This window comes from Oncorhynchus kisutch, linkage group LG7, assembly GCF_002021735.2.
Source record: "Oncorhynchus kisutch isolate 150728-3 linkage group LG7, Okis_V2, whole genome shotgun sequence".
NCBI lineage: Eukaryota > Metazoa > Chordata > Actinopteri > Salmoniformes > Salmonidae > Oncorhynchus > Oncorhynchus kisutch.
The window spans coordinates 10654317-10678212 of record NC_034180.2 but is presented as its reverse complement, the minus strand read 5'-3'; the positions used below and the strand labels follow the sequence as shown (position 1 = coordinate 10678212).

Below are 23896 nucleotides of genomic sequence, written 5' to 3'. Positions count from 1 at the left end.
GCAGGTGCCTACTGGTTTAAAATATCCATTCAATCAGGAGAAAGTGCAAATACTGAGTATACAAAACATTAAGAACACCTGTGCTTTCCATGAGACTGACCAGGTGAAAGCTATGATCCCATATTGATGTCACTTGTTAAATCCACTTCAATCAGTGTAGATGAAGGGGAGGAGACCGGTTAAAGGATTTTTAAGCCTCGACACAATTGATACTTTGTGTGTGTGTGCCATTCAGAAGGTGAATGGTTTGTGCCAAGAACTGCAAAGCTGCAGTTTTTTTTCCATGTGTATCAAAAATGTTCCACCACCGAAAGGACATTCAGCCAAGCTGACACAATTGCGGGAAGCATTGGAGTCGACGTGGGCCAGCATTCTTGTGGAACGCTTTCAACACCTTGTAGAGTCCATGCCTAGACGAATGAATGCTGTTCTGAGGGCAAAAGGGTGCAACTCAATATTAGGAAGGTGTTCCTAATGTTTGGTATACTCAGTGTGTTTGGCCGCAACCATTTGTGTGAAAGAGAGAACTTTTCAGCGATTGTTTATCATTGTGTTGAAATGAACTAATTATTAGGACTGACCCACAGGTCAACTGCACACAGTTAGGAAAATATATCTTACATTACATCTGGACTATGGAGGCTGTTGTTCAATTCCTGTGACAGCCAGACAGACATTGCATTAAATCACAATTAATAGCACATTCATACCACAGAGTTCAGACATTCAATGTCTTTATTCTTCAGGATTCTGCAAACCTATTTTCCTCACAACCACATTAGCCGCAGGAAATACAAAAAACTGATAAAAAAAACATTCCACTTAGATCCAGAACATGTCATCAGTCCATTAAATAATAATATTTTTTTAAATGAAATGTGTGTAAATATTATTTCCCTCCCCCAGACCCAAATATGACTTTCAATGATAGAGGTCTTGTCTTCCAAAGCTAGTTCTCACAACAGTATGACAGGATGGTTGATGAAAGAGCCACGGATAAACAGAGTTCGGCAAACTGTTTCAGTTGGAAGAATGTGAATGGGTGCCATGTTGGCACCAGACCTGGGTTCAAAATCAAACGGTATCAATTTTCTTTGGTCATTTGATTGACTGGAAAGCCAGATGGATGGCGTTTGGACTATTCCATTGGTCCCAGTGCGCCAGACAAGCTCAAATCAAGTGAAACTTCAGCTCAAGGAAGAAAACAAATACTAGTTGAACCCAGGTCTGCCCACATGTACAATAGTTTGCTAGAACTCTGTAGATCTATGGTTCTACATGATATGAGTAATGTTATGGTATGAGTGCTTGTTAAAAAATAAAAGGCTAATTCAACTTCGCTTCAGACACATAGGACTCAAATGAGTCGGATTGTAATAGAGCTGTAATACGAGCATATGTATAAATGCGGTCGCTTTCATAATCAAAAATACTCATCTTTTTAGTATTTTAAAGATTATCTTAAGCAGAGTATTTTATACAGTGTTTTTAGAAATGTGCGTCATTCAATACTTTCATTCCTGCATTATGACAAGGATCACTAGTCTAAAATCAACCTTTTAAAGGTCGACTTTGGGCCTGAAATACGGTCCAACTCTGCCTATTCCTCAATTTTCAAACAGGAATGGGCTGTGCCTTTGGTGGTTCATTGTGTTATTGTGGTCAGGCGTGCCGCAAACAACGTTGCTAGTTCATTAGCTACGCGAGCATGTAACGCTTCCAGTACATGTGGACATCATTTCACATGACTTGATTTTGGCCGGAAACTGTAGAGATCAGTAAGAAATGGCACATCTATAGTCAAATATCTTATTCATCCATTTTTTTTACAAATAAATTAAATAACCTGGTATGATGGCACATTGATCAGTTATACAGTTTAAAGCTGTTCTTTTTGCCCAAAATCGACCTTTTAACATCTTGATAATGGCAATGTCAAATGCTTTGGCAGTAGTTGGTGTTCTCTTTGCTTATGTGGCAAGTTGAGAAAAATGTCAAGTGAAGTGGCTGGATCCCAAACTGATAACCCAACCTGTTCCCTAAACCCTTGTTGACTTCCCTTTGTGGCTCTGTGGCAACTGGCCATGGAAAAGCAGTGGCTGGTCCTCTGGTAGCGTAGGAAAGGTTGGGGTCAATTCCATTTCAAGTCAATTCAGGAAGTAAACAGATATTGACCCCACCCCTGGTAGGTGATTCTGACTAGAGGGAGTACAGCTACGACTGAAAGTGACATTTATGCAGCAGGTTAGGATCATTAACGTGGCAGGTTAGGAATTAAGGTTAAGAAAAGGGTTAGGATTAGCTAAAATGCTCTCCTAACCTGCGACAAAGTCACATACGGTTGTAGCTGTACTCCCTCTAGTCACAACCCTGGTAGGTGGAGGTGGGCACCAGCCTAGCACCAACACACCCGATACTACTAAACTAATCATCAAGACCAGGAGCTGAATCAGGTGTTAGTGCTTGACTGGAACAAAAAAGCTGCACACCCTGTAGCTCTTCAACTAAGCTCACCCCCTATTCAGACCTTAAAGGAATGAGTCAATGAGGGTATAGGGGGAAGGGAGCGAGTGTGCAGTATGGGGGTTTGGGACCCAGCCTGTGAGAAACACAAGGCCCCCTGAGAGCGGCCGCGTTCCAGACGGACTAGCAGTCGTCTGCCAGACGTCACAATGCCTGGATAGGTGTTAAACATATCAACTACCCACATCGTATGGTATAGCAACATGCGCCCAACTGTCGATGACGTGGCAATCAGCCATTGGCGGAGGCGCGCGGCACGTCTGCAAAGTAGTCGGCCTGGAACGCGGCCAAAAGTTCTGACTCCTCCCGACTCGGCTTACTCCAGTTCATCTCCGGTTACACTTCTGCTTCTTGTTCCGGCCTGGTGTGCTGATTGGCTGCGTGGCGCCGTTGTCGGTGGGCGGGGTTGTTGGCGGGAGACGGAACGAGGTCTGGGAGAGAAAGTCCGACTCGCTCTCTCCTCCCCCTGATCCTCCTGTGGACTTGGCGAATGACCCGGGGAGAGAGAACTTGAGAGGACTGAGGAGCGACAATAGGAACAATAATAGAAAGAAATGGGGAGAGACATTAGATAAGGGAAATGCATATCAATCATGGTGTATGTGTGTGTGTGTACAGCGTGCATGTACAAATGTGTGTATGTATATACACTCCCCTAAGTATTTGTTTGGACAGAGAAGCTAAACCTTTTAATTTGGCTCTGTACTCCAGCATTTTGGATTTCAGATTAAACGTTTCATTTAAAGAAAAACTAACAGGTCTGTGAGAGCCGGAATTCTTACTGGTTGGTAGGTGATCAAATACTTATGTCATGCAATAAAATGTAAATTATTTACTTAAAAATCATACAATGTGATTTTCTGGATTTTTGTTTTAGATTCCGTCTCTCACAGTTGAAGTGTACTTATGATAAAAATTACAGACCTCTACATGTTTTGTAAGTAGGAAAACCTGCAAAATCGGCAGTGTATCAAATACTTGTTCTCCCCACTGTAAGTGAGTGTAAGCCCATGCATATGTGTGTGTGTCACCTGATGGGGGTGCGTGGGCTGCTGTTGTGTCTGCGTACGGGACGTGTCCGTGGCTCAAAGGAGAAGCCCTCCTTCAGACTCTCCAACACAGAGGGAGCCACGTAGGTAAAACCCTGGACAGACAACATCCATTAATTAATTATATAGGATGACAAGCAATTCTAGCAACACTTCCACTACTCTATTCTGTTTGGGAAATACCTGAATAAGAGGTGTTTTGTTCCAGGTGAGAACAGGGTCGTGTTCAATAATACTTGCCAGGGTTCTGGGTTCAAATCCCATGTGTGACCAGTACGGAAAATGTATGCACTCACTGACTCTAAATCTCTATGAATAAGAGCATCTGCTGAATGACTAAAATGTAACCGTCTCACAGCGAAGGCGTGTTCGTGCTGATGGCTGATTGTGGAGTCGTCAGGACTGTCCACCGGAGTCTGCTTGGTGAACCTCGTGTCAAACTGACTCACGTCCTCGTCTGACTGCTACAGGGGGTGAAGCGAGAGAGGAGAAAGAGGGGGGAACAGGTTGAATGGAGAGAGAGAAATGGTGGGAGAAAGTATGTTTACATGCACACAAATAATTTGATATTGAACCGATTACGTAGTATGGCAATACTCATGTAAACGCTTTACTCTGCTTAACTTCAATCAGCGTAAGGTCAAAACCAAGGTAAGTATACACTGAATAAAACCTGGTTTTCTGAGCCATCGTTCAAGTTATTAGGACATGTAAACAGCTTAATTGGTGTTCCAGCGGTGTATTTGATCTGTGCATGTGCCAGCAGCGCAAGCCTCTGTCTAATGCGCGAGAGAAGTGAGTTCGGAAAAACAATCCACAGTGCATTCGGAAAGTATTCAGACCCATTGACTTTTTCCACATTTTAATACTTTATTTAAAAAAAAAAAATGTTTTAATCCTCAATCTACATACAATACCCCATAATGATAAAGCTGAATCAGGTTTTTAGAAACTTTTGCAAATGTATTAAAAACAAAAAACGGATACCTTACTTATATAAGTACTCAGACCCGTTGCTATGAAACTCTAAATTTAGCTCAGGTGCATCCTGTTTCCATTGATCATCCTTGATGTGGTAAATTCAATTGATTGGACATAATTTGGAAAGGCGCATACCTGTCTATATAAGGTTCCATAATTGACAGTGCGTGTCAGAGAAAAATCAAGCCATGAGATCGAAGGAATTGTCATAGAGCTCCGAGACAGGATCGTGTTGAGGCACAGACCTGGGGAAGGGTACCAAAACATTTCTCTAGCATTGAAGGTCCCCAAGAACTGGGTGGCCTCTATCATACTTAAATGGAAAAAGTTTGGAAGTACCAAGACTCTTCCCAGAGCTGGCCGCTCGGCCAAACTGAGCAATCGGGTGAGAAGGGCCTTGGTCAGGGAGGAGACCAAGAACCCGATGGTGACTGACAGAACTCCTGAGTTCCTATGCGGAGATGAAAGAACCTTCCAGAAGGACAGCCATCTCTGCAGCACTCCACCATTCAGGCCTTTATGGTTGAGTGGCCAGACGGGAGCCTCTCCTCGACAGCCAGCTTGGAGTTTGCCAAAAGGGGGGAAAGGACATGGGAAACAAGATTCTCTGGTCTGATGAAACCAAGATGGAACTCTTTGGCCTGAACGCCAAACGTGGAGGAAATCTGGAGCCATCCCTATTGTAAAGCATGGTGGTGGCAGCAGCATCATGCTGTGGGGATGTTTTTCAGCAGCAGGGAGTGGGAGACAGCCTACAGGGAGGAGGTGAGGTTCCTGGGAGTGTGGTGCCAGGAAAATAATGTCTCACCCAACATCAACAAAACAAAGGAGCTGATCGTGGACTTCAAGAAACAGCAGAGGGAGCATCCCCCTATCCACATCGACCGGACGGCAGTGGAGAAGGTGGAAAGCTTCAAGTTCCTCAGCGTACACATCATCGACAAACTGAAATGGTCCACCTACACAGACAGTCTGGTGAAGAAGGCACAACAGTGCCTCTTCAACCTCAGGAATTGGGTTGGCACTCAAAACTTCTACAGATGCACAATTGAGAGCATCCTGTCGGGCTGTATCACCGCCTGGTACGGAAACTGCACGCCCCGCAACCGCAGGGCTCTCCAGAGTGTGGTGCGGTCTGACCAATGCCTCACAGGGGGCAAACTACCTGCCCCCCAGGACACCTACAGCACCCGATGTCACAGGAAGGCCAAAAAGATCATCAAGAACAACAACCACCCGAGCCACTGCCTCTGAGGTTTTTATTTTACTCTTACTGTAGTACTGTAGGCCACTCACGACCGGACACGTTGTACAGCGCCTGAGTGGCGCAACGGTCTAAGACACTGCATAGCAGTGCAAGCTGTGTTGCTACAGATGCTGGTTCAATACCTGTGCTGGCCTCGACTGGGAGGTTTGTAGGTTTTTGCTTTTTCTCCCTCTAAAAACAGAAATAATTCTAAATAACAAGGTGGCTTTTATTTACAAAGTAGTAACAATGTCTCACCCCATGTTCAAGAATGTCCTTTTTCCTCGCTCATTTTACGTTATTTGAAAAAGATATCGTCAAAATATTTAAGGGGCATTGCACTAATAACGGAGCTGACTAGGGAAACGTTCCCGCTGTTCTGTTCTTAGTGCCAGTCTGCACGTTCAAACAAACAATGTAACTAATAATGGCATCTTTATGCTTTCATTAATAAAAATAAAAAAATATAAAAAATACCATTTCAAAATGCCTGTGTTTATTTAGTTAAGGATCCATAAATTACTATGGGAATAAATATCACTGAATTACAGAAATATCCTCCAATCCTCTATATGTAATTATTGGCGGAGAGTAACGTCATATTTTTCGATATACTGTAGACCTACCGTAGGCGACATGAGTCTCACTAGTGTTGAGTAATGTGCTGTTACGTGGTGTAGGTCTTATTTAATGAAAGAGCATATTGAAGTTAGGCTTTTGCTTCTACAACTATTTTTGCACCGTTTCACACTGCTCTGAGACAAGCATGGGGACGGACTGGTCTTGATTAATCAATGAGATTTGTATTTTCACTTTTCACCATTTGGGTGTTGGATAGACTACAATTAGGGTGTAGAAATGGTATGCTCTTCGTGCAACCTTTATTTAACTAGGCAAGTCAGTTAAGAACACATTTTTATTTACAAGGAGAGCCTACTCCTTCCTCCCCATCGGGGAATTTAACCCCCGTCTCCCGCGTGCCCTGCCCGCACAACATGGGGATTCTTTAGCTAAATAAGCCCAGTACTGTACTCATATTTATATATTCTTAATTCCATTCCTTCAGATTGTGTGTACTGTTAGATATTACTGTACTGTTGGAGCTAGAAACATGAGCATTTCACTACACCCGCAAAAACGTCTGCTAAACACGTATGTGCCAAATTAAATGTGATTTGATCAGTCAGGATCGAGGGAAAGATGAACAGCGTAAAGTACAGAGAAATCACTGATAAACCTGCACCAGAGCGCTCAGGACCTCAGACTGGGGCGAAGGTTCACCTTCCAACAGGACAACGACATTAAGCACACAGCCAAGACAGTGCAGGAGTAGCTTCTGGACAAGTCTCTGAATGTTTTTGAGTGGCCCAGCCAGAGCCCGGACTTGAACCTGATCTAACATCTCTGGAGAGACCTCCATCCAACCTGACAGAGCGTGAGAGGATCTGCAGAGAAGAATGGGAGAAACTCCCCGAATACAGGTGTCCCAAGCTTATAGCGTCATACCTGAAAAGACTTGAGGCTGTAATCACTGCGTTCGGTGCTTCAACAAAGTACTGAGTAAAGGGTCTGAATACTTATGTAAATGTAATATTTCTTTTTTTTTTAATTGTAAAAATGTTCTTTTTTTTTGCCTTGTCATTATGGGGTATTGTGTGTAGATGAGGAGAAAAAAAAATGACTGTAATGTAACAATGTGGAAAAAGTAAAGTGGTCTGAATACTTTGCATCTTATAGTTTTCATAAACTTTATATGTCTGAACTCAGAATCTAATAGACTTCTGTAGAATGTTTATTTTGATAGGCCATTTTCTGCATTTGTCCCATCAGTTAGCCAGGATTATTAGCCAGGAAATAGTGGTTCTTGCAAAGCATTTAAGTGTTTTTAAACAAACTATTATATTAATCTGACTATCCACAATAATCATATTATTGTGTGCATGTATCCATGCTCAGATAGCAGGATGGAGAAACCGTGCTCATGGAGTGGTACGACACAGTTTCAACCTTACAAAGGCACCTCCTCAATTATTTAAAAGACCCAGCTTAGATTGGACATTTTAGCTATTGAGACAGTGACAGTAGAATAGTGGTCATACCAGGCATGGCTTGTAGGGCGGCTCACACCTCTTATTCAGCAGGTCGTCCCAGTTGATGTGTCTGAAGAAGGGATGCTTCTGTGAAACCAGCAGAAAAAACGCTGCACTTAGAATCCATCCCTGTACAGTGCAGGTCTAGGCTCATGCGCTATTGGATTTTGTTCAATTAGCATCCATATAAGCACTGATCATAACAAAGCAGGGTTGGAGGAAATTTCATTCCAGTCAATTCAAAGGAGGTAGACATTTCTGTTTACTTCCTGAATTAAACACAAGCCTATTATATAGCTTTATGATGTCAATAGAAAACAAAGGGGGTTGGAGTGAACGGGAGATGTGTGTGTATCACCTGTATGTCTTTACAGTCTGCCGCACTGGAGCCTAGCCTCTGAGAAGGACTCTTCTTCAGCAGCTACAGAAAGGAGAGCGAGGTAAAGCGAGAGCGAGCGGTAAAGAAAAAGTGAGCGAGCGAAGCGAGGGGTAAAGAGAGCGAGCGAGGGGTAAAGAGAGCGAGCGAGGGGTAAAGAGAGCGAGCGAGGGGTAAAGAGAGCGAGCGAGGGGTAAAGAGAGCGAGCGAGGGGTAAAGAAAGAGCGAGCGAGGGGTAAAGAAAGAGCGAGCGAGGGGTAAAGAAAGAGCGAGCGAGGGGTAAAGAGAGAGCGAGCGAGGGGTAAAGAGAGAGCGAGCAGTAAAGAAAAAGAGAGCGAGCGAGGGGTAAAGAGAGAGCGAGGTAAAGAGAGCGAGAGTGCGAGGTAGAGAGAGTGCGGTAAAGAGCAAAGAGGTAGAGCGCAGTAAAGCGAGAGCGCGATAAAGAGCGGTAAAGAAAGCGTGTGGTAGAGAGAGAGAGCGGTAAAGAGAGATTGTACAACTGAAGATCAACACAGGAAGACATTGGTCAACACATTGGTCTTTTAACTCACTCTCTGTCAATCTTAAATCGTGCTAAATTCAAATTTGCACATTTGTCAGCTAGCATACCACCTAGCTCCAACTGTTTACTGGTGGCAACCATAGCAACACCAGAGACAGATACTCCCTCCCTCCCCCTTTTTTTTTATACATTTATTTTATTTCACCTTTATTAAACCAGGTAGGCCAGTTGAGAACAAGTTCTCATTTACAACTGCGACCTGGCCAAGATAAAGCAAAGCAGTGCAACAAAAACAACAGTTACACATAAACAAACGTACAGTCAATAACACAATAGAAAAATCTGTATACAGTGTGTGCAAATGAAGTAAGGAGTAAAGGCAATAAATAGGCCATACTGGCGAAGTAATTACAATTTAGCAATTAACACTGGAGTGATAGATGGGCAGATGAGGATGTGCAAGTAGAGATACTGGGGTGCAAAAGATCAGGTTTTAATAAAAATAAAAATATATATTTTAGGGATGAGGTAGATAGTTGGATGGGCTATTTACAGATGGGCTGTGTACAGCTGCAGTGATCGGTAAACTGCTCTGACATCCGATGCTTGAAGTTAGTGAGGGAGATATGAGTCTCCAACTTCAGTGATTTTTGCAGGTCTTTCCAGTCATTGGTAGCAGAGAACTGGAAGGAAAGGCAGCCAAAGTGGTGTTGGCTTTGGGGATAACCAGTGAGATATACCTGCTGGAGCGCGGGTGGGTAGGTGTTGCTATGGTGACCAGTGAGCTGAGATAAGGCAGAGCTTTACCTAGCAAAGACTTATATATAACCTGGAGCCAGTGGGTTTGGCGACGAATATGTAGCGAGGACCAGCCAACGAGAGCATACAGGTCGCAATGGTGGGTAGTATATGGGGCTTTGGTGACAAAATTGATGGCACTGTGATAGACTGCATCCAGTTTGCTGAGTAGAGCGTTGGAGGCTATTTTGTAAATGACATCGCCGAAGTCGAGGATCGGCAGGATAGTCAGTTTTACGAGGGTATGTTTGGAAGCTGATTCTAGATTTAATTTTGGATTGGAGATGCTTAATATGAGTCTGGAAGGAGAGTGTACAGTCTAGCCAGACACCTAGGTATTTATAGTTGTCCACATATTCTAAGCCAGAACCGTCCAGAGAGTAGTGATGGTCCAGAGCACCTATTACTCACCTCTTGGCCACAGACATTGACCCTTTCACTCTCAGCTCATTCACTGTCAAGCCACTAACACCTCTGTCTGATCACAGCCAAATCACGCTGTTCCACAAAAGAATAGACATGGAAACAAGCACACATTCACAGCCCAGTAAGCTATACAACATCAGAAATTCATACAGATGTGCCCAAAACAGCTCAGAAGAATACCAGAAAGCAACCTGGAACCAAAATATCCAAAACACTCTTAGATACATTTCTGGATACCACATTCACTCAGTAAAAAAAAAAAACGCATCAATCTGGCAGGAAAAAACATCAACTATATATTCAGGCAAACATCAAAAGAAGCACAACTGAAATTGACAATATTTTTTTGTTGTTTAAAGATCATGAATAACAACTGGTTTGATGCAGATCGTAAAATAAGGAAATTAATTTAGAACACTATCCAGCCAAAAGCAGAGACCAAAATAATGGTGAATTACACCTTCATTACTGTGAGACTTTAAAAAACTCTATAAACGTACACTCAGAACCAACAAAAGCACAGTACAACAGCAAGCAGCTGACACTAATTGAGGAGTCCATAAACACAAACAACTTCTGGAAAGATTGCTCAATATTTGAGAGGTTGAATGGATTAGAAAAAGCTATAAAGGACAATCAAAATCCATTGGACTCCCCAATTACTGACCAGGAGCTCTATAAGAAACTAAACTATTACTGACCAGGAGCTCTACAAGAAACTAAACTATTACTGACCAGGAGCTCTACAAGAAACTTCAAGCCCTCAAATTTAAAAAAAAACATGCAGACCTGATGGAAAGTACAAACAATGCACGCAGGGCAGAATTAGGCCTATATCCACCAATAATAAAAACTCAAAAAAGAGCAATTAAGTTTAGGAAACATCTAAAATACAGTGACCCCCTCTCATATCATTACCAAGCCCTGCAGAGCTGAGCAAAGAAAATAGTCCCCTCATCCAGCTGGTCCGGAGTTCACAAACCTGTTCTAACACACTAAAGCATCAAGACCAGAACATCCAATCAATCAGAATAAAACAAATGACAACTGTCAAAACTAAACTACATTGCTTATTGGGAAACACAAGCACAAGCAAAATGCAGTGCTATCTGGACCTAAATCGACAGTACACCATGGCGAACTATTTGACCATAGTTACTGATCAAAACATTCACAAGTACAGTCTCAGTGAGCACAGCCTTGCCATTGAGAAGGGTAGACACAGGAAACCATGGCTCCCTGTAGAGGAAAGGCTGTGCAACCACTGCACAACAGCAGAACCCAAGACAGAGCTGCCTTTCCTGACAAAGTGTCAAAAAATATAAAACAACTAGAGAGTGTCAATTCCAAAAATTTTAAACCCTTATTCAAGGTTTCAAAGACCTACCTCTCTGATGAGAGTAGGCTACCCGTCCTGTTGGGGGAGGACGCAGAGAGCTATGGGTTGGCAGCGCACTACATTGCTGCCTGCCATAAGTTGAGGGAGAGTGTCTGACAGACCAATCAACCTGCACTCTACTGAATGCTTATTGTTCAATGTATGGTTATTTTGACCTTTGATTATTCTTGTTACTGTTGTCCTGTTGACCATTTTGATTCTTATTAGTTTCATATTGTAAATATCCAAAGTAAGCTTTGGCAATATGTACATTGTTACATCATGCCAATAAAGCAAATTGAATTGAGAGAGAGAGAGACAGAGAGGTAAAGAGAGAGCGAGAGGTAAAGAGAGAGAGACAGAGACACCGTGAGCAGGCAAACAGGCACAACCCACCATTCTTACACTAGCCCAAGCCAATGGCATGTACCAGATAATCACACTTAATGGTCTGAGGCTAGACCACACGACTAACAACATTGGATACTTTATGGAACACAAAGCCTTCACTCTCTCATCCTGGAATATCCAAGGCCTGAGGTCATTGGCCTTTGGCCTAAAAGAACAGGAACCTGGAACGAATAAAATCAGAAATATAGACTTCGTCATCCTACAAGAAACATGGTATAGAGGAGATGGACCCACTGGTTGCCCTCTAGGTTACAGAGAGCTGGTAGTCCCATCTACCAGGTGTTATTATTGTTATTTACTGTTATTTTACCAGGTATGTTCACTGAGAACACATTCTCATTTACAGCAACAGCCTGGGGAATAGTTACAGGGGAGAGGAGGGGGATGAATGAGTTAATTGTAAACTGGGGATGATTAGGTGACCGTGATGGTGTGAAGGCCAGATTGGGAATTTAGCCAGGACACCGGGGTTAACACCCCTACTCTTACGATAAGTGCCATCGGATCTTTAATGACCTCAGAGAGTCAGGACACCCATTTAACGTCCCATCCGAAAGATGGCACCCTACACAGGGCAGTGTCTGGGGCATTAGGATATTTTTTTAGACGAGAGGAAAGAGTGCCTCCTATTGGCCCTCCAACACCACTTCCAGCAGCATCTGGTCTCCCATCCAGGAACTGACCAGGACCAACCCTGCTTAGCTTCAGAAGCAAGACAGCAGTGGGATGCAGGGTGGTATGCTGCTGGCAAACAGGGAAGGGACTCAGTATGCTAATTTGGTATACAGCAGACCTAACTCACTCTGTTAAATTAAATCAGGATTATTTTACATTTGGCTAGAAATTCAAAAGGACATGATCTCAACAGAAAAATTTCCTCCTGTGTACTACCTATACCCCCCCACTACAATCCCCATACTTTAATCAAGACAGCTTCTCCATCCTGAAGGGGGACCGAAATGCCAGAACTGGACAATAATGTGACTCCCTAAGCACACGGGGGGACAAACACCTACCTGGAGGTGACAGCATTTCCTCCCCCATATGCCCCCCTAGGCACAACATAACCAACAAAAACGGGTCACAACCCCTGCAGCTCTGTCACACGCTGGGTATGTACAGTCAATGGTAGGCTTTGAGGAGACTATAAATAGTACTGTAGACTACTTTATCACTGACCTCAAACCAGATTCTCTAAGAGCGTTCACAGTCAGCCCACTGACACCCCTATCAGATCACGGCAAAATCCAAGTCTACTTGAACAGAGCAATACTTAAATCACGAGGCATCAAAACCAAAAGGAACTGAATATCTTGAAGGAATGCTACCAAAAAAACAATTAGACAATCACAAATTCAATCCCTTTTAGACACCTTGGCAGTAGAAAGCCTAACAGTATATTTGATCTCTCAGCTTCCCTATCAAATCTAAACATTTCAAGCAGAAAACCGAAGAAAATGAACAACAATGACTAATGGTTTGATGAAGAATGCAAAAACCTAAGAAAGAAACCTATCAAACCAAAAACAGAGACCCAGAAAACCTGAGCCTTCACCTTGACTACGGTGAATCACTAAAACAATGCAATACAGAAAAAAGGAACAGCACGCCAGAAATCAGCTCAATGAAATTGATGAATCCACAGACTAACCACTTCTGGGAAAATTGGAAAACACTAAAACAACAGAGTTATCTATCCAAAACAGAGATGTATGGATAAACCACTTTTCTAATATTTTTGGCCCTATAACATAGAACAAACAGTGAAAACATATACATGATCAAATTCAAATCTTAGAATCAACTATTAAAGACTGAAGAATCCAGTGGGTTCTGGTAATTACATTGAATGAACTACAGGACAAAATACAAACTCTCTAACCCAAAAAGGCCTCTGATGTTGATGGTATCCTGTTGGATTCTCGGTTAAACTTTTTTTTTACATCAGATGTTAATGGTTATCTGTAGGCACCAGATGGCTTTGGAATGTGCTGGGTGGACGGGAGGAAGTCACAGAATAAACTTGGTTAGGCTTTCATAATGTCCGTTGAGTTGTTTACTCTGAGAATTAGAACCTAACAATCCTAAACAAAAAAATGGTAAAATATAGAGACCACAAATTCCAATTGGCTATACTTAAACATCATCCTTAGCTCTGGCATCTTCCCTAATATTTGGAACCAAGGTCTGATCACCCCAATTCACAAAAGTGGCGACAAATTTGACCCCAAAATCTACTGTGGGATATGCGTCAACAGCAACCTTGGGGAAATCCTCTGCATTATCATTAGCGGCAGACTCATACATTTCCTCAGTCAAAACAATGTACTGAGCAAATGTCAAATTGGCTTTTTACCAAATCACCAACAGACCACGTATTGACCCTGCACACCCTAATTGACAAAGAAACAAACCCCAAAAAAGGCAGTCTTCTCATGCTTAGTTGATTTCAAAAAAGCTTTTGACTCAATTTGGCATGAGGGTCTGCTATACAAAATTGATGGAAAGTGGTGTTGGGGGAAAAACATACAACATTATAAAATCCATGTACACAAACAAGTGTGCGGTTAAAATGGGCAAAAAACTAAATTCTTTCCACAGTGCCTGGGGTGAGACAGGGATGCAACTTAAGCCCCACCCTCTTCTAGAGGTCGACCGATTATGATTTTTCAACGCCGATATTGGAGGACCAAAAAAAAGCTGAAACCGATTAATCGGACGATTAAAGAAAAAAGATAGTCTTTATTTTTTTGTAATAATGACAATTACAACAATACTGAATGAAGACTTATTTAAACTTAATATAATAAACCAATAAAATCAATTTAGCCTCAAATAAATAATGAAACATGTTCAATTTGGTTTAAATAATGCAAAAACAAAGCGTTGGATAAGTAAAAGTGCAATATGTGCCATGTAAAAAGCTAACGTTTAAGTTCCTTGCTCAGAACATATGAAAGCTGGTGGTTCCTTTTAACACGAGTCTTCAATATTCCCAGGTAAGAAGTTTTAGGTTGTAGTTGTTATAGGAATTATAGGACTATTTCTCTCTATACCATTTGTATTTCATATACCTTTGACTATTGGATTTTCTTATAGGCACTTTAGTATTGCCAGTGTAACGGTATAGCTTCCGTCCGTCTCCTCGCCCCATACCTGGGCTCGAAGCAAGTGGACCAACTACTTCAAGGTCTCGGAGCGAGTGACGTCACCGATTGAAGCGTGGGTAACGATGCTTGGGTAGCGTGCACCCCGCTAACTAGCTAGCCATTTCACATTGGTTACACCAGCCTAATCTCAGGAGTTGATAGGCTTGAAGTCATAAACAGCTCAATGCTTGAAGCACAGCGAAGAGCTGCTGGCAAACGCACGAAAGTGCATATACCCTGACTCTGTTGCACAGAACGCAAGAGAAGTGACACAATTTCCCTAGTTAAAAGAAATTCATGTTAGCAGGCAATATTAATTAAATATGCAGGTTTAAAAATATATACTTGTGTATTGATTTTAAGAAAGGCGATGATGTTTATGGTTAGGTACACATTGGTGCAACGACAGTGCTTTTTTGCAAATGTGCTTGTTAAATAACCATTTGGCGAAGTAGGCTATGATTCGATGATAAATTAACAGGCACCGCATCGATTATATGCAACGCAGGACAAGCTAGATAAACTAGTAATATCATCATCCATGTGTAGTTAACTAGTGATTATGTTAAGATTGATTGTTTTTTTATAAGATACGTTAAATGCTAGCTAGCACCTTACCTTGGCTCCTTGCTGCACTCACGTAACAGGTAGTCAGCCTGCCACGCAGTCTCCTCGTGGAGTGCAATGTAATCGGCCATGATCGGTGTCCAAAAATGCAGATAACCGATTGTTATGAAAGCTTGAAATCAGCCCCGTTAAATCGGCCATTCCGATTAATCGGTCGACCTCTACCCATCTTCAACATATATATAAACAAATTGGCGAGGGCACTAGAACAGTCTGCAGCACCCGGCCTCACCCACCCTAATAAGTCAAATGTCTACTGATGATCTGGTGCATCTGTCCCCAACCAAGGAGGGCCTACAGCAGCAACTAGATTTTCTGCATAGATTCTGTCAGACCTGGGCCCTGACAGTTAATCTCAGTAAAACAAAAATGATGATGTTCCAAAAAAAGTTGCCAGGACCACAAATACCATCTAGACATCGTTGCCCCAGAGCACACAAAAAACTACACACACAAACACCTCTACCTAAACATCAGCGCCACAGGTAACTTCCACAAAGCTGTGAACAATCTGAGGGACAAGGCAAGAAGGGCCTTCTAAGCCATCAAAAATTGACATACCAAATAGGATCTGGGTAAAAATACTTGAATCAGTTATAGAACCCATTGCCCTTTATAGTTGTGAGGTCTGGGGTCCGCACACCAACCAAGAATTCACAAAATGGGACAAACGCCAAATTGAGACACTGCATGCAGAACTCTGCAAAACATGCCTCCGTTTTACAATGTAAAACATCAAATAATGCAGAGTCAGAATTAGGCCGATACCCGTTAATGATCAAAGTCCAGAAAAGAGCCGTTCAATTCTACAACCACCTAAAAGGAAGCGATTCCCAAACCTTCCATAACTAAGCCATCACCTACAGAGAGAAGAACCTGGAGAAGAGTCCCCTAAGCAAGCACTGTTGTTACTCTGTTCACAAACAGACCCCCAGGACAGCAACACAATTAGACCCATCCAAATCATGAGAAAACCCAAAAGGATGATTCTTTCCAATGTGTCAAGTAATTAACAACAAAAAAACAGAGCAAACTAGAATACCATCTGGCCCTGACCACTGTGACTGACAAACTTAAGGAAAGCTTTGATTATGTACAGACTCAGTGAGCATAGCCTTGCTATTGAGAAAGACTGCCGTAGGCAAACCTGTCTCTCCAAGCGAAGACAGGCTATGTGCACACTGACCACAAAATGAGGTGGAAACTGAGCTGCACTCCCTAACCTGCCAAATGTATGATCATATTAGAGAGATATATTTCCCTCAGATTACAGACCCAAAAAGAATTTGAAAACAAACCCACTTTTGATACACTCCCATATCTATTGGGTGAAATAACAGTGTGCCATGACAGCAGCAAGATTTGTGACCTGTTGCCACAAGAAAAGGTCAACCAGTGAAAAAAATATAAATATTTATGGGCTTTTTTATGGGTTTTATTTATTTTCTCTTCTGCACTTTAACCATTTGCACATATGACATTTGAAATGTAAATTTCTTTGGAACTTTGTAAGTGTAATTGTTTATTATCCATTTCACATGCTTTGGCAATGTAAACATGTTTCCCATGCCAATAAATCCCTCAAATTGAAATTAGAGGGAGAAAAAGAGATGAAGGAAATGTAGAGAGAGAGAGAGTAGTACAGTGGGTTAGAGAGGAGAGAGAGAGAGAAAGAAAGACAGAATAATAGAGAGATTGAGTCTTGACCTCTATTCTTAGGATGATAAATGTTCTTAAACATAAAGAGAGATGGGGACGGGGGCGGGCGCCTTTACCTTTTTGATCATATCTCGGGCGTCCAGTGTGAGGTAGGGCGGCAGGTTGACTTTACACTTCAAGATCTTATCAATGGTCTTTTTCCTGTTCTCAGCAGTGAACGGAGGCTATGGGGGAGTGACAGGGACAGGCAAGAAGACCACAGATGTTTGAGTCAAAAGTCTTTCAAATGGTACACCCCATCCCTCTTTACACCCCCCCCCCCCCCCCCCCCCCCCCCCCCCCCCCCCCCGTCTCTCACCGAGCCCGTCATCATGTCATACATCAGGGCTCCAAGACTCCACCAGTCCACCGCCCGGTTGTGTCCTGTACGCGTCAGAATCTCTGGAGCCCTGAGAAAGAGAAAGAGAGTGAGGGGATAGAGAGCGCAGGGAAGAGACACTTCAGTAGAAGAATCCCAGTATTGGCTGTGATTCAATGATCAACCTTTTAAAAGTGTGAACTTTTCACTCCCCTTCATGGATTGAAAGAAAATCCAATATGCGACAGATTTTTATGCGAACATTCTAAAAATCAGAATAAATAAAATAAGCACATTTTCCCACCAGTGGTGTTTCCACCAAACGGAATAAAAATCAGTGTGGATGACTTAGTTGTCATGTACGAAATCAAAATCTAAAAGTTCAATGTGTTTCGATAGCATTTTCAACTCTAGAGTTTTGTCACAAAAACTGTTGCGTTAAATAGCAAACGTGCCTACTCTGGTCTTGGCACGTGAACTCAGATACAGTAGGCCTACAGCGCAGGTAGGCTGTGTGGGTAGGCTAGTCTGCATGATGAAACTATATTACGGATAGAGCGACAAATATTTATATTTTGTGAAACGGCAGTCAAGCATCGATCATCATGTCACCAGAATCAGACTCTTTATTTATTGGTTAGGAGCATCAATATCAATGTGAACTTTCACCACCCTGTGAAGATCATGTCATTTCATTTGCAGTCTAATAAACTGCATGTTTTCCGAGTCGTAGTGGGAGGACCACACACACCATATCATCTTATGACTCCCAAGTTTACTTCAATATGATGGTTATAATATTGATAATTTGCACTTTAAAGCATTTCCACTGCCATGTCTCATATGATTAATTTTACCGACACAAAAAGATCCCATGTCGGTGGAACAAATTATCTGTCAGCATTTATAAAATTGTACCATCATAGTTGTCGTGATATTTTTTTTTATACGGTATGACCTTACTCGCATAAAAAGTTTGAAAAATAACATGTATTTATTTAACCTTTAATTAACTAGGTTAAGAACAAATTCTTATTTACAATGACGGCCTACCCCGGGCCAAACCCGGACAACGCTGGGCCGATTGGGAGTCACATAGGGCGGCGCACAATCGCGGCCGGATGTGATACAGCCTGGATTTTGAACCAGGGACTATAGTGATACCTCCTGCACTGAAATTGCAGTGCCTTAGACCGCTGCGTAGCTCGGGAGCCCAGTTTAGTTAGTGTAAGGAATATGGTGGAAGACCATGTAGCCCATGGACAAATGTCATGTTTTTAAATGCACACTTAACTTCAGGGAGGAGGGGGAGATGAACTAGGATTAATACAGCGACCCCTACTGTCATTCAAAGAATGTGCAGTCTCAGAGCGACAGCTGACTCAGAGACAGCATCCTTATCTCACATCAGTGTGGCACTACACTCACATGTACTCTATGGTCCCACAGAAGGTGTGCGTGACAGCGCCGTCGTGAATGGACTCCTTACACAGGCCAAAGTCAGTCAGCTTGATGTGTCCTGGGAGACAGAGATACAATATCTGTCAATTGTAATCAAAAGCCAATCCATAGCAGATCAATTATCTATTTTTTATATTTTTTTTATTTTAAAATCATATTTTCATCTCAGTGACATTGATTTCTAAACTCAAAAAGAAAAATGTCCCTGTTTCAGGACCCTGTCTTTCCAAAGATAATTCGTAAAAATCCAAATAACTTCACAGATCTTCATTGTAGAGGGTTTAAACACCGTTTCACATGCTTGTTCAATGAATCATAAACAACTAATGAACATGCACCTGTGGAATGGTCATTAAGACACTTAACAGCTTACAGACAGTAGGCAATTAAGGTCACAGTTATGAAAACTTAGGACACTCAAGAGGCTTTTCTACTGTGACTGAAAAACACCAAAAGAAAGATGCCCGGGGTCCCTACTCATCTGCGTGAACATGCCTTAGGCATGCTGCAAGGAGGTATGTGTCCAGGGCAATAAATTGCAATGTCCGTACTGTGAGACGCCTAAGACAGCCCTACAGGTAGATAGGACTGACACCTGATCATCTTCGCAGTGGCAGACCACGTGTAACAACACCTGCACAGGATCGGTACATCCGAACAGTACACCTGCAGGACAGGTACAAGATGGCAACAACAACTGCCCGAGTTACACCAGGAACGCACAATCCCTCCATCGGTGCTAAGACTGTCCACAATAGGCTGAGAGAGGCTGGACTAAGGGCTTATAAGCCTGTTGTAAGGCAGGTCCTCGCCAGACATCACCGGCAACAATGTGCCCACAAACCCACCGTCGCTGGACCAGACAGGACTGGCAAAAAGTGCTCTTTACTGACAAGTTGCGGTTCTGTCTCACATGGGGTGATGGTTGGATTCATGTTTATCGTCGAAGGAATGATTCATTTGGAGGGAGGGTCAGTCATGGTCTGGGACGGTGTATCACAGCATCATCGGACTGAGCTTGTTGTCATTGCAGGAAATCGCACGTAGTGCGTTACAGGGAAGACACCCTCCTCCCTCATGTGGTACCCTTCCTGCAGGCTCATCATGACCCTCCAGCATGACAATGCCACCAGCCATACTGCTCGTTCTGTGTGTGATTTCCTGTAAGACAGGAATGTCAGTGTTCTGCCATGGCCAGCGAAGAGCCCGGATTGAGCACGTCTGGGACCTGTTGGATCGGATGGTGAGGGCTAGGGCCATTCCCCCCAGAAATGTCCGGGAACTTGCAGGTACCTTGGTGGAAGAGAGGGGTAACATCTCACAGCAAAAACAGGCAAATCTGGTGCAGTCCATGAGGAGGAGATGCTGCATTAAGTACTGCAGTGCTGGTGGCCACACCAGATACAGACTGTTACTTTTGATTTTGACCCCCCCCCCCCCCCTTCGTTCAGGGACACATTATTCAATTTCTGTTAGTCACATGTCTTGTTCAGTGCATGTCTCAGTTGTTGAATCTTGTTAAGTTCATACAAATATTTACACATGTTAAGTTTGCTGAAAATAAATGCAGTCGACAGTGAGAGGACGTTTCTTTTTTTTGCCCAGTTTATGTAACAGACAGACACACCTTGGTGGTTCAGCATGATATTCTCTGGTTTCAGGTCTCGGTAGATGATTCCGTTTGAGTGGAGGTGTCCCAAAGCAAGCACAATCTCACCCAGATAAAAACTATTTGCCAAAGAAAGAAAAACATGTATTAACACTCCTCCTCGTACACATTGCACAAGACATACGGTCAAGCTCTTATTCTCATCTTCTCCTCCTCTTCTACAAAACGTTCACATGGGAATTAAAACTGCTGTTTATGGCCTCAGCCTCACTTGTATCCTTTCCCAATGATAACCTGAAGCTGAGCATCTCTCTCTCTCTCTTACCAGGCAGTGTCCTCCATGAAGATTCCTTCTTTCTCCAGCTGCATGAACAGTTCTCCACCTGATAAAGAAACAAAAACAACAAGATTAGGGAGATAAGTGTCAAAGTTGAAGTGCCAGGATTCAGAGATAAGACATTGGTTGTCCTACCCAGATCCCCTCCCTCCAGGAGGAGGTTGAAAGCGTACAACAGGTCCCCTCTCCCTCCCATCCCTCTCTCACCACTGAGACACTCCAGGATGAGGTAGAGTTTACCCCCGGTCTGGAAGGCGTACAGCAGGTCCACGATGAAGGGGTGCCGCACCGTCTCTAGAATCTCCCGCTCCGCACGCGTGTGGGCCGTGTCCTTGGCGTTACACACGATCTTTGCCTGGCAAGGAGATAAAGGAGAGAGGGATGAGTGAAAAGAGGGATGGGTGGAAGGAGGTGGAGGAAGTTGTGCATTTAGATATACTACATTTTGCCCTGGCACCGTGGCAACGTTTAGAACATACTTTCGGCTGAGAAGAACGATTAAGAGGAATCGCACGGACCTTCTTTAAAACCTTCATGGCGAATATCTTCCCCGTCTGTGTACCCTGCACTTTCCGTACCTGGAAAACCTGCAAGTAGAAATACAATTGTTAAATAGGTCGATGACAAATGGATTGAGTTTCTGATCAAGAGCTTGGTGTATATCCAAGTAGATTGTGAAACTGAAATTCTTAGAAACGCACTGATTGATTGACTGAGGGGCGCGGGCACACACACACACACCTTGCCATAGCCCCCCTTGCCCAGCACACTTAGCAGCTCAAAGCTGTCTGGTCCGATCCTCTCACTGTCTCTGTTGACAATGGCACTGGTCAGCTCTATCTCTTCTGTTTGAACACTAAGAGAGGGGATGAGAGAGAGTTAGGAAGAAAGGGAATGAGTGAGGGTGAGTTTATATGATTCAGTAAAAGATATAGGCTCAAGCATGAAATGATGGACAAGTGACTAAGTTCATTGTTCCACTTACGGGTCTGTCTCTGCTACGGTGAAGTCACAAATGTCATCCTACAGAACACAAGGGGGATCGAAGAGAGGATGTCAAAGTTAATTCACTGTAGACAGGTGAAGGGCCACTGCTGATAGACTGAACATGGCATTATGTAATATCACAGATCATGCATGCATCTTTTATTTTGGGGAACATTCTTCATAGTTTATATGCTCTGTTTATACTAGCTGCAATTGTCTGGGCTTTTTCGTCACTACATTGAACACAGCCTTGATCTGACACTCTAATAACAAGTTAGTTAGGGGTTTTCCTAATTTAACAACAACAAAAAGTGTCCTCAAATCCCCCACCTCTGCATCGCTAAGGTCGTCCGACTCCAAGTCAATATCGAAAACACCTGCCATCCTGCGGAAGAAATTACAGTTATAGCTTAGCTATGCGTGATGTGATGTGATTAAAAACACAACGGCCCCGAGAGCTAGCAATGTGAAAACACGCATTTGTTGTTGTTACTATCTAGTTAGCTATGCCTGACAGGTGCAAACACTAAGCAGCTAAATTATACTGTCAAAGCTGGACAAGAAGCGGGCGTAATCTAACGTTAACCTAGATGGGATCTAGAGGCAGGCTAATCGGACTCATGGGTGAAGTTTACGTAAAAGGGAACATTTCTTACTGGGCCCGCTGGCAGGGAAGGCAATATACGCTAGCTAATGCTGTCGAGCGTCGTCCAACAGGCATGGTTGGAGATAGCCGACTAAACTCAACGATTTACGGTAGAGTTGAGCGGTGACTAGTATGCGGGGACTGGAGCTCCGACGTCACATACAAACGACGTTATCAAAAACTAGCTACTGATTTCCGCACCCTGGTACAGAATAGTCCTACTGAAAGCAGTAGTTGGTGATTTAAAAAAAACAAAAAACTTCATTTTATGTGATGTCTGGGCTCCAGTCCGCCCACACACCTCCATCTTAAATCTCAAGAGTTGAGTTATATCGGCCGGATTCGAGAGAACCAGAGTCCAAAAGCTAGCCAGCTCGTGTGAAACTAAGCTCGGATTCTGGGAATGTTGAAAGAAAATAGAAAATCAAGTTTGTTGTGTCACTTATGCTAGTTAAAATGACTGAACTGACTATATCAATGTAATAATATATAACGGGTCGTGATCACATCGGTTTGAGAGCTGGTTTGACAACTAACGTTAGCTGATTACGACTACTCGTAGGTGGTAAGTTACCGTTCACCTCGCCTCATACCTTCACTCTCAGCTGCATTCGTCGTGACCACTGAGTCAGTGAGCTTATAAGTGGCTGATTCCACTTGTCTTGCTGTGTCGCTCCCACAAGTATCGTTGGACCTAAACTGTAGTCGTAAATAAGAAATTCGATTTTCTGTCACCTCTCTCTGGTCTTTGTTGATGTTCCGTTGTTTGTTTCTCTTGGCGTGTGTGATTGAACGTTGACCTTTTTTAGCTACGTCATCAGTAAAATACTTTCGATTGGCTGCTATTTTATTTTATAGCGGTAGATCAATTTATGGCACTGCTTTATTTTATTTTATTATAAACAAAACAGAACAGAACAAACAATATACAATCACAAATAGAGCAAGTGACGTACGTGAAAAAAAGTTTATATAAAAGTGGACATGGGCATTTTGACAAGTGCAGACATGGGTCAGAAAGGCAATTCCCATTGGGGAAAAATTGCATTCCAGCTGAACAGAAGCTGTTCAGGGCTCAGGGACATTGTGGTCTCTCCACCAACTGGCTTTATCCCAGTTTCAGTAACGAGGTCATGGCCATTGTGTATGCGGCCCTGACACCATATTGTAGAGCACCCATAGGGCTCTGGTCAAAAGGAGTGCACTACACAGGAAATATATTGCCAGGATTTTGTTATTATAAGGATTACAATTATATTTACATCTATTGAAACTTTGGAGAC

The 23896-nt window shown here is 42.9% G+C and overlaps 1 protein-coding gene across 3 annotated transcripts; it reads right to left on the bottom strand.

The window, feature by feature from the left end:
• Positions 1–717: 717 nt before the first annotated feature.
• Positions 718–23421, bottom strand: LOC109894183 (ribosomal protein S6 kinase beta-2). Of its 3 annotated transcripts, none has more exons than XM_020487457.2 (16): positions 23207–23421; positions 22298–22352; positions 21966–22003; positions 21722–21836; positions 21499–21567; positions 21188–21335; positions 20969–21026; positions 20662–20762; positions 19002–19092; positions 17574–17664; positions 17332–17439; positions 8248–8310; positions 7899–7976; positions 3929–4036; positions 3555–3667; positions 718–3042 (listed from the first exon to the last, which is right to left on the bottom strand). In XM_020487457.2, exons 2-16 carry the CDS (start codon positions 22349–22351, stop codon positions 2850–2852), a joined length of 1428 nt encoding a protein of 475 aa, XP_020343046.1. In that variant the 5' UTR covers position 22352; positions 23207–23421; the 3' UTR covers positions 718–2849. The 3 variants fall into 3 exon arrangements, with proteins under 3 accessions (XP_020343046.1, XP_020343047.1, XP_020343044.1); XM_020487458.2 differs by having other exon boundaries at positions 23349–23416; XM_020487455.2 differs by lacking the exon at positions 23207–23421 and adding an exon at positions 22624–22747.
• Positions 23422–23896: the final 475 nt, after the last annotated feature.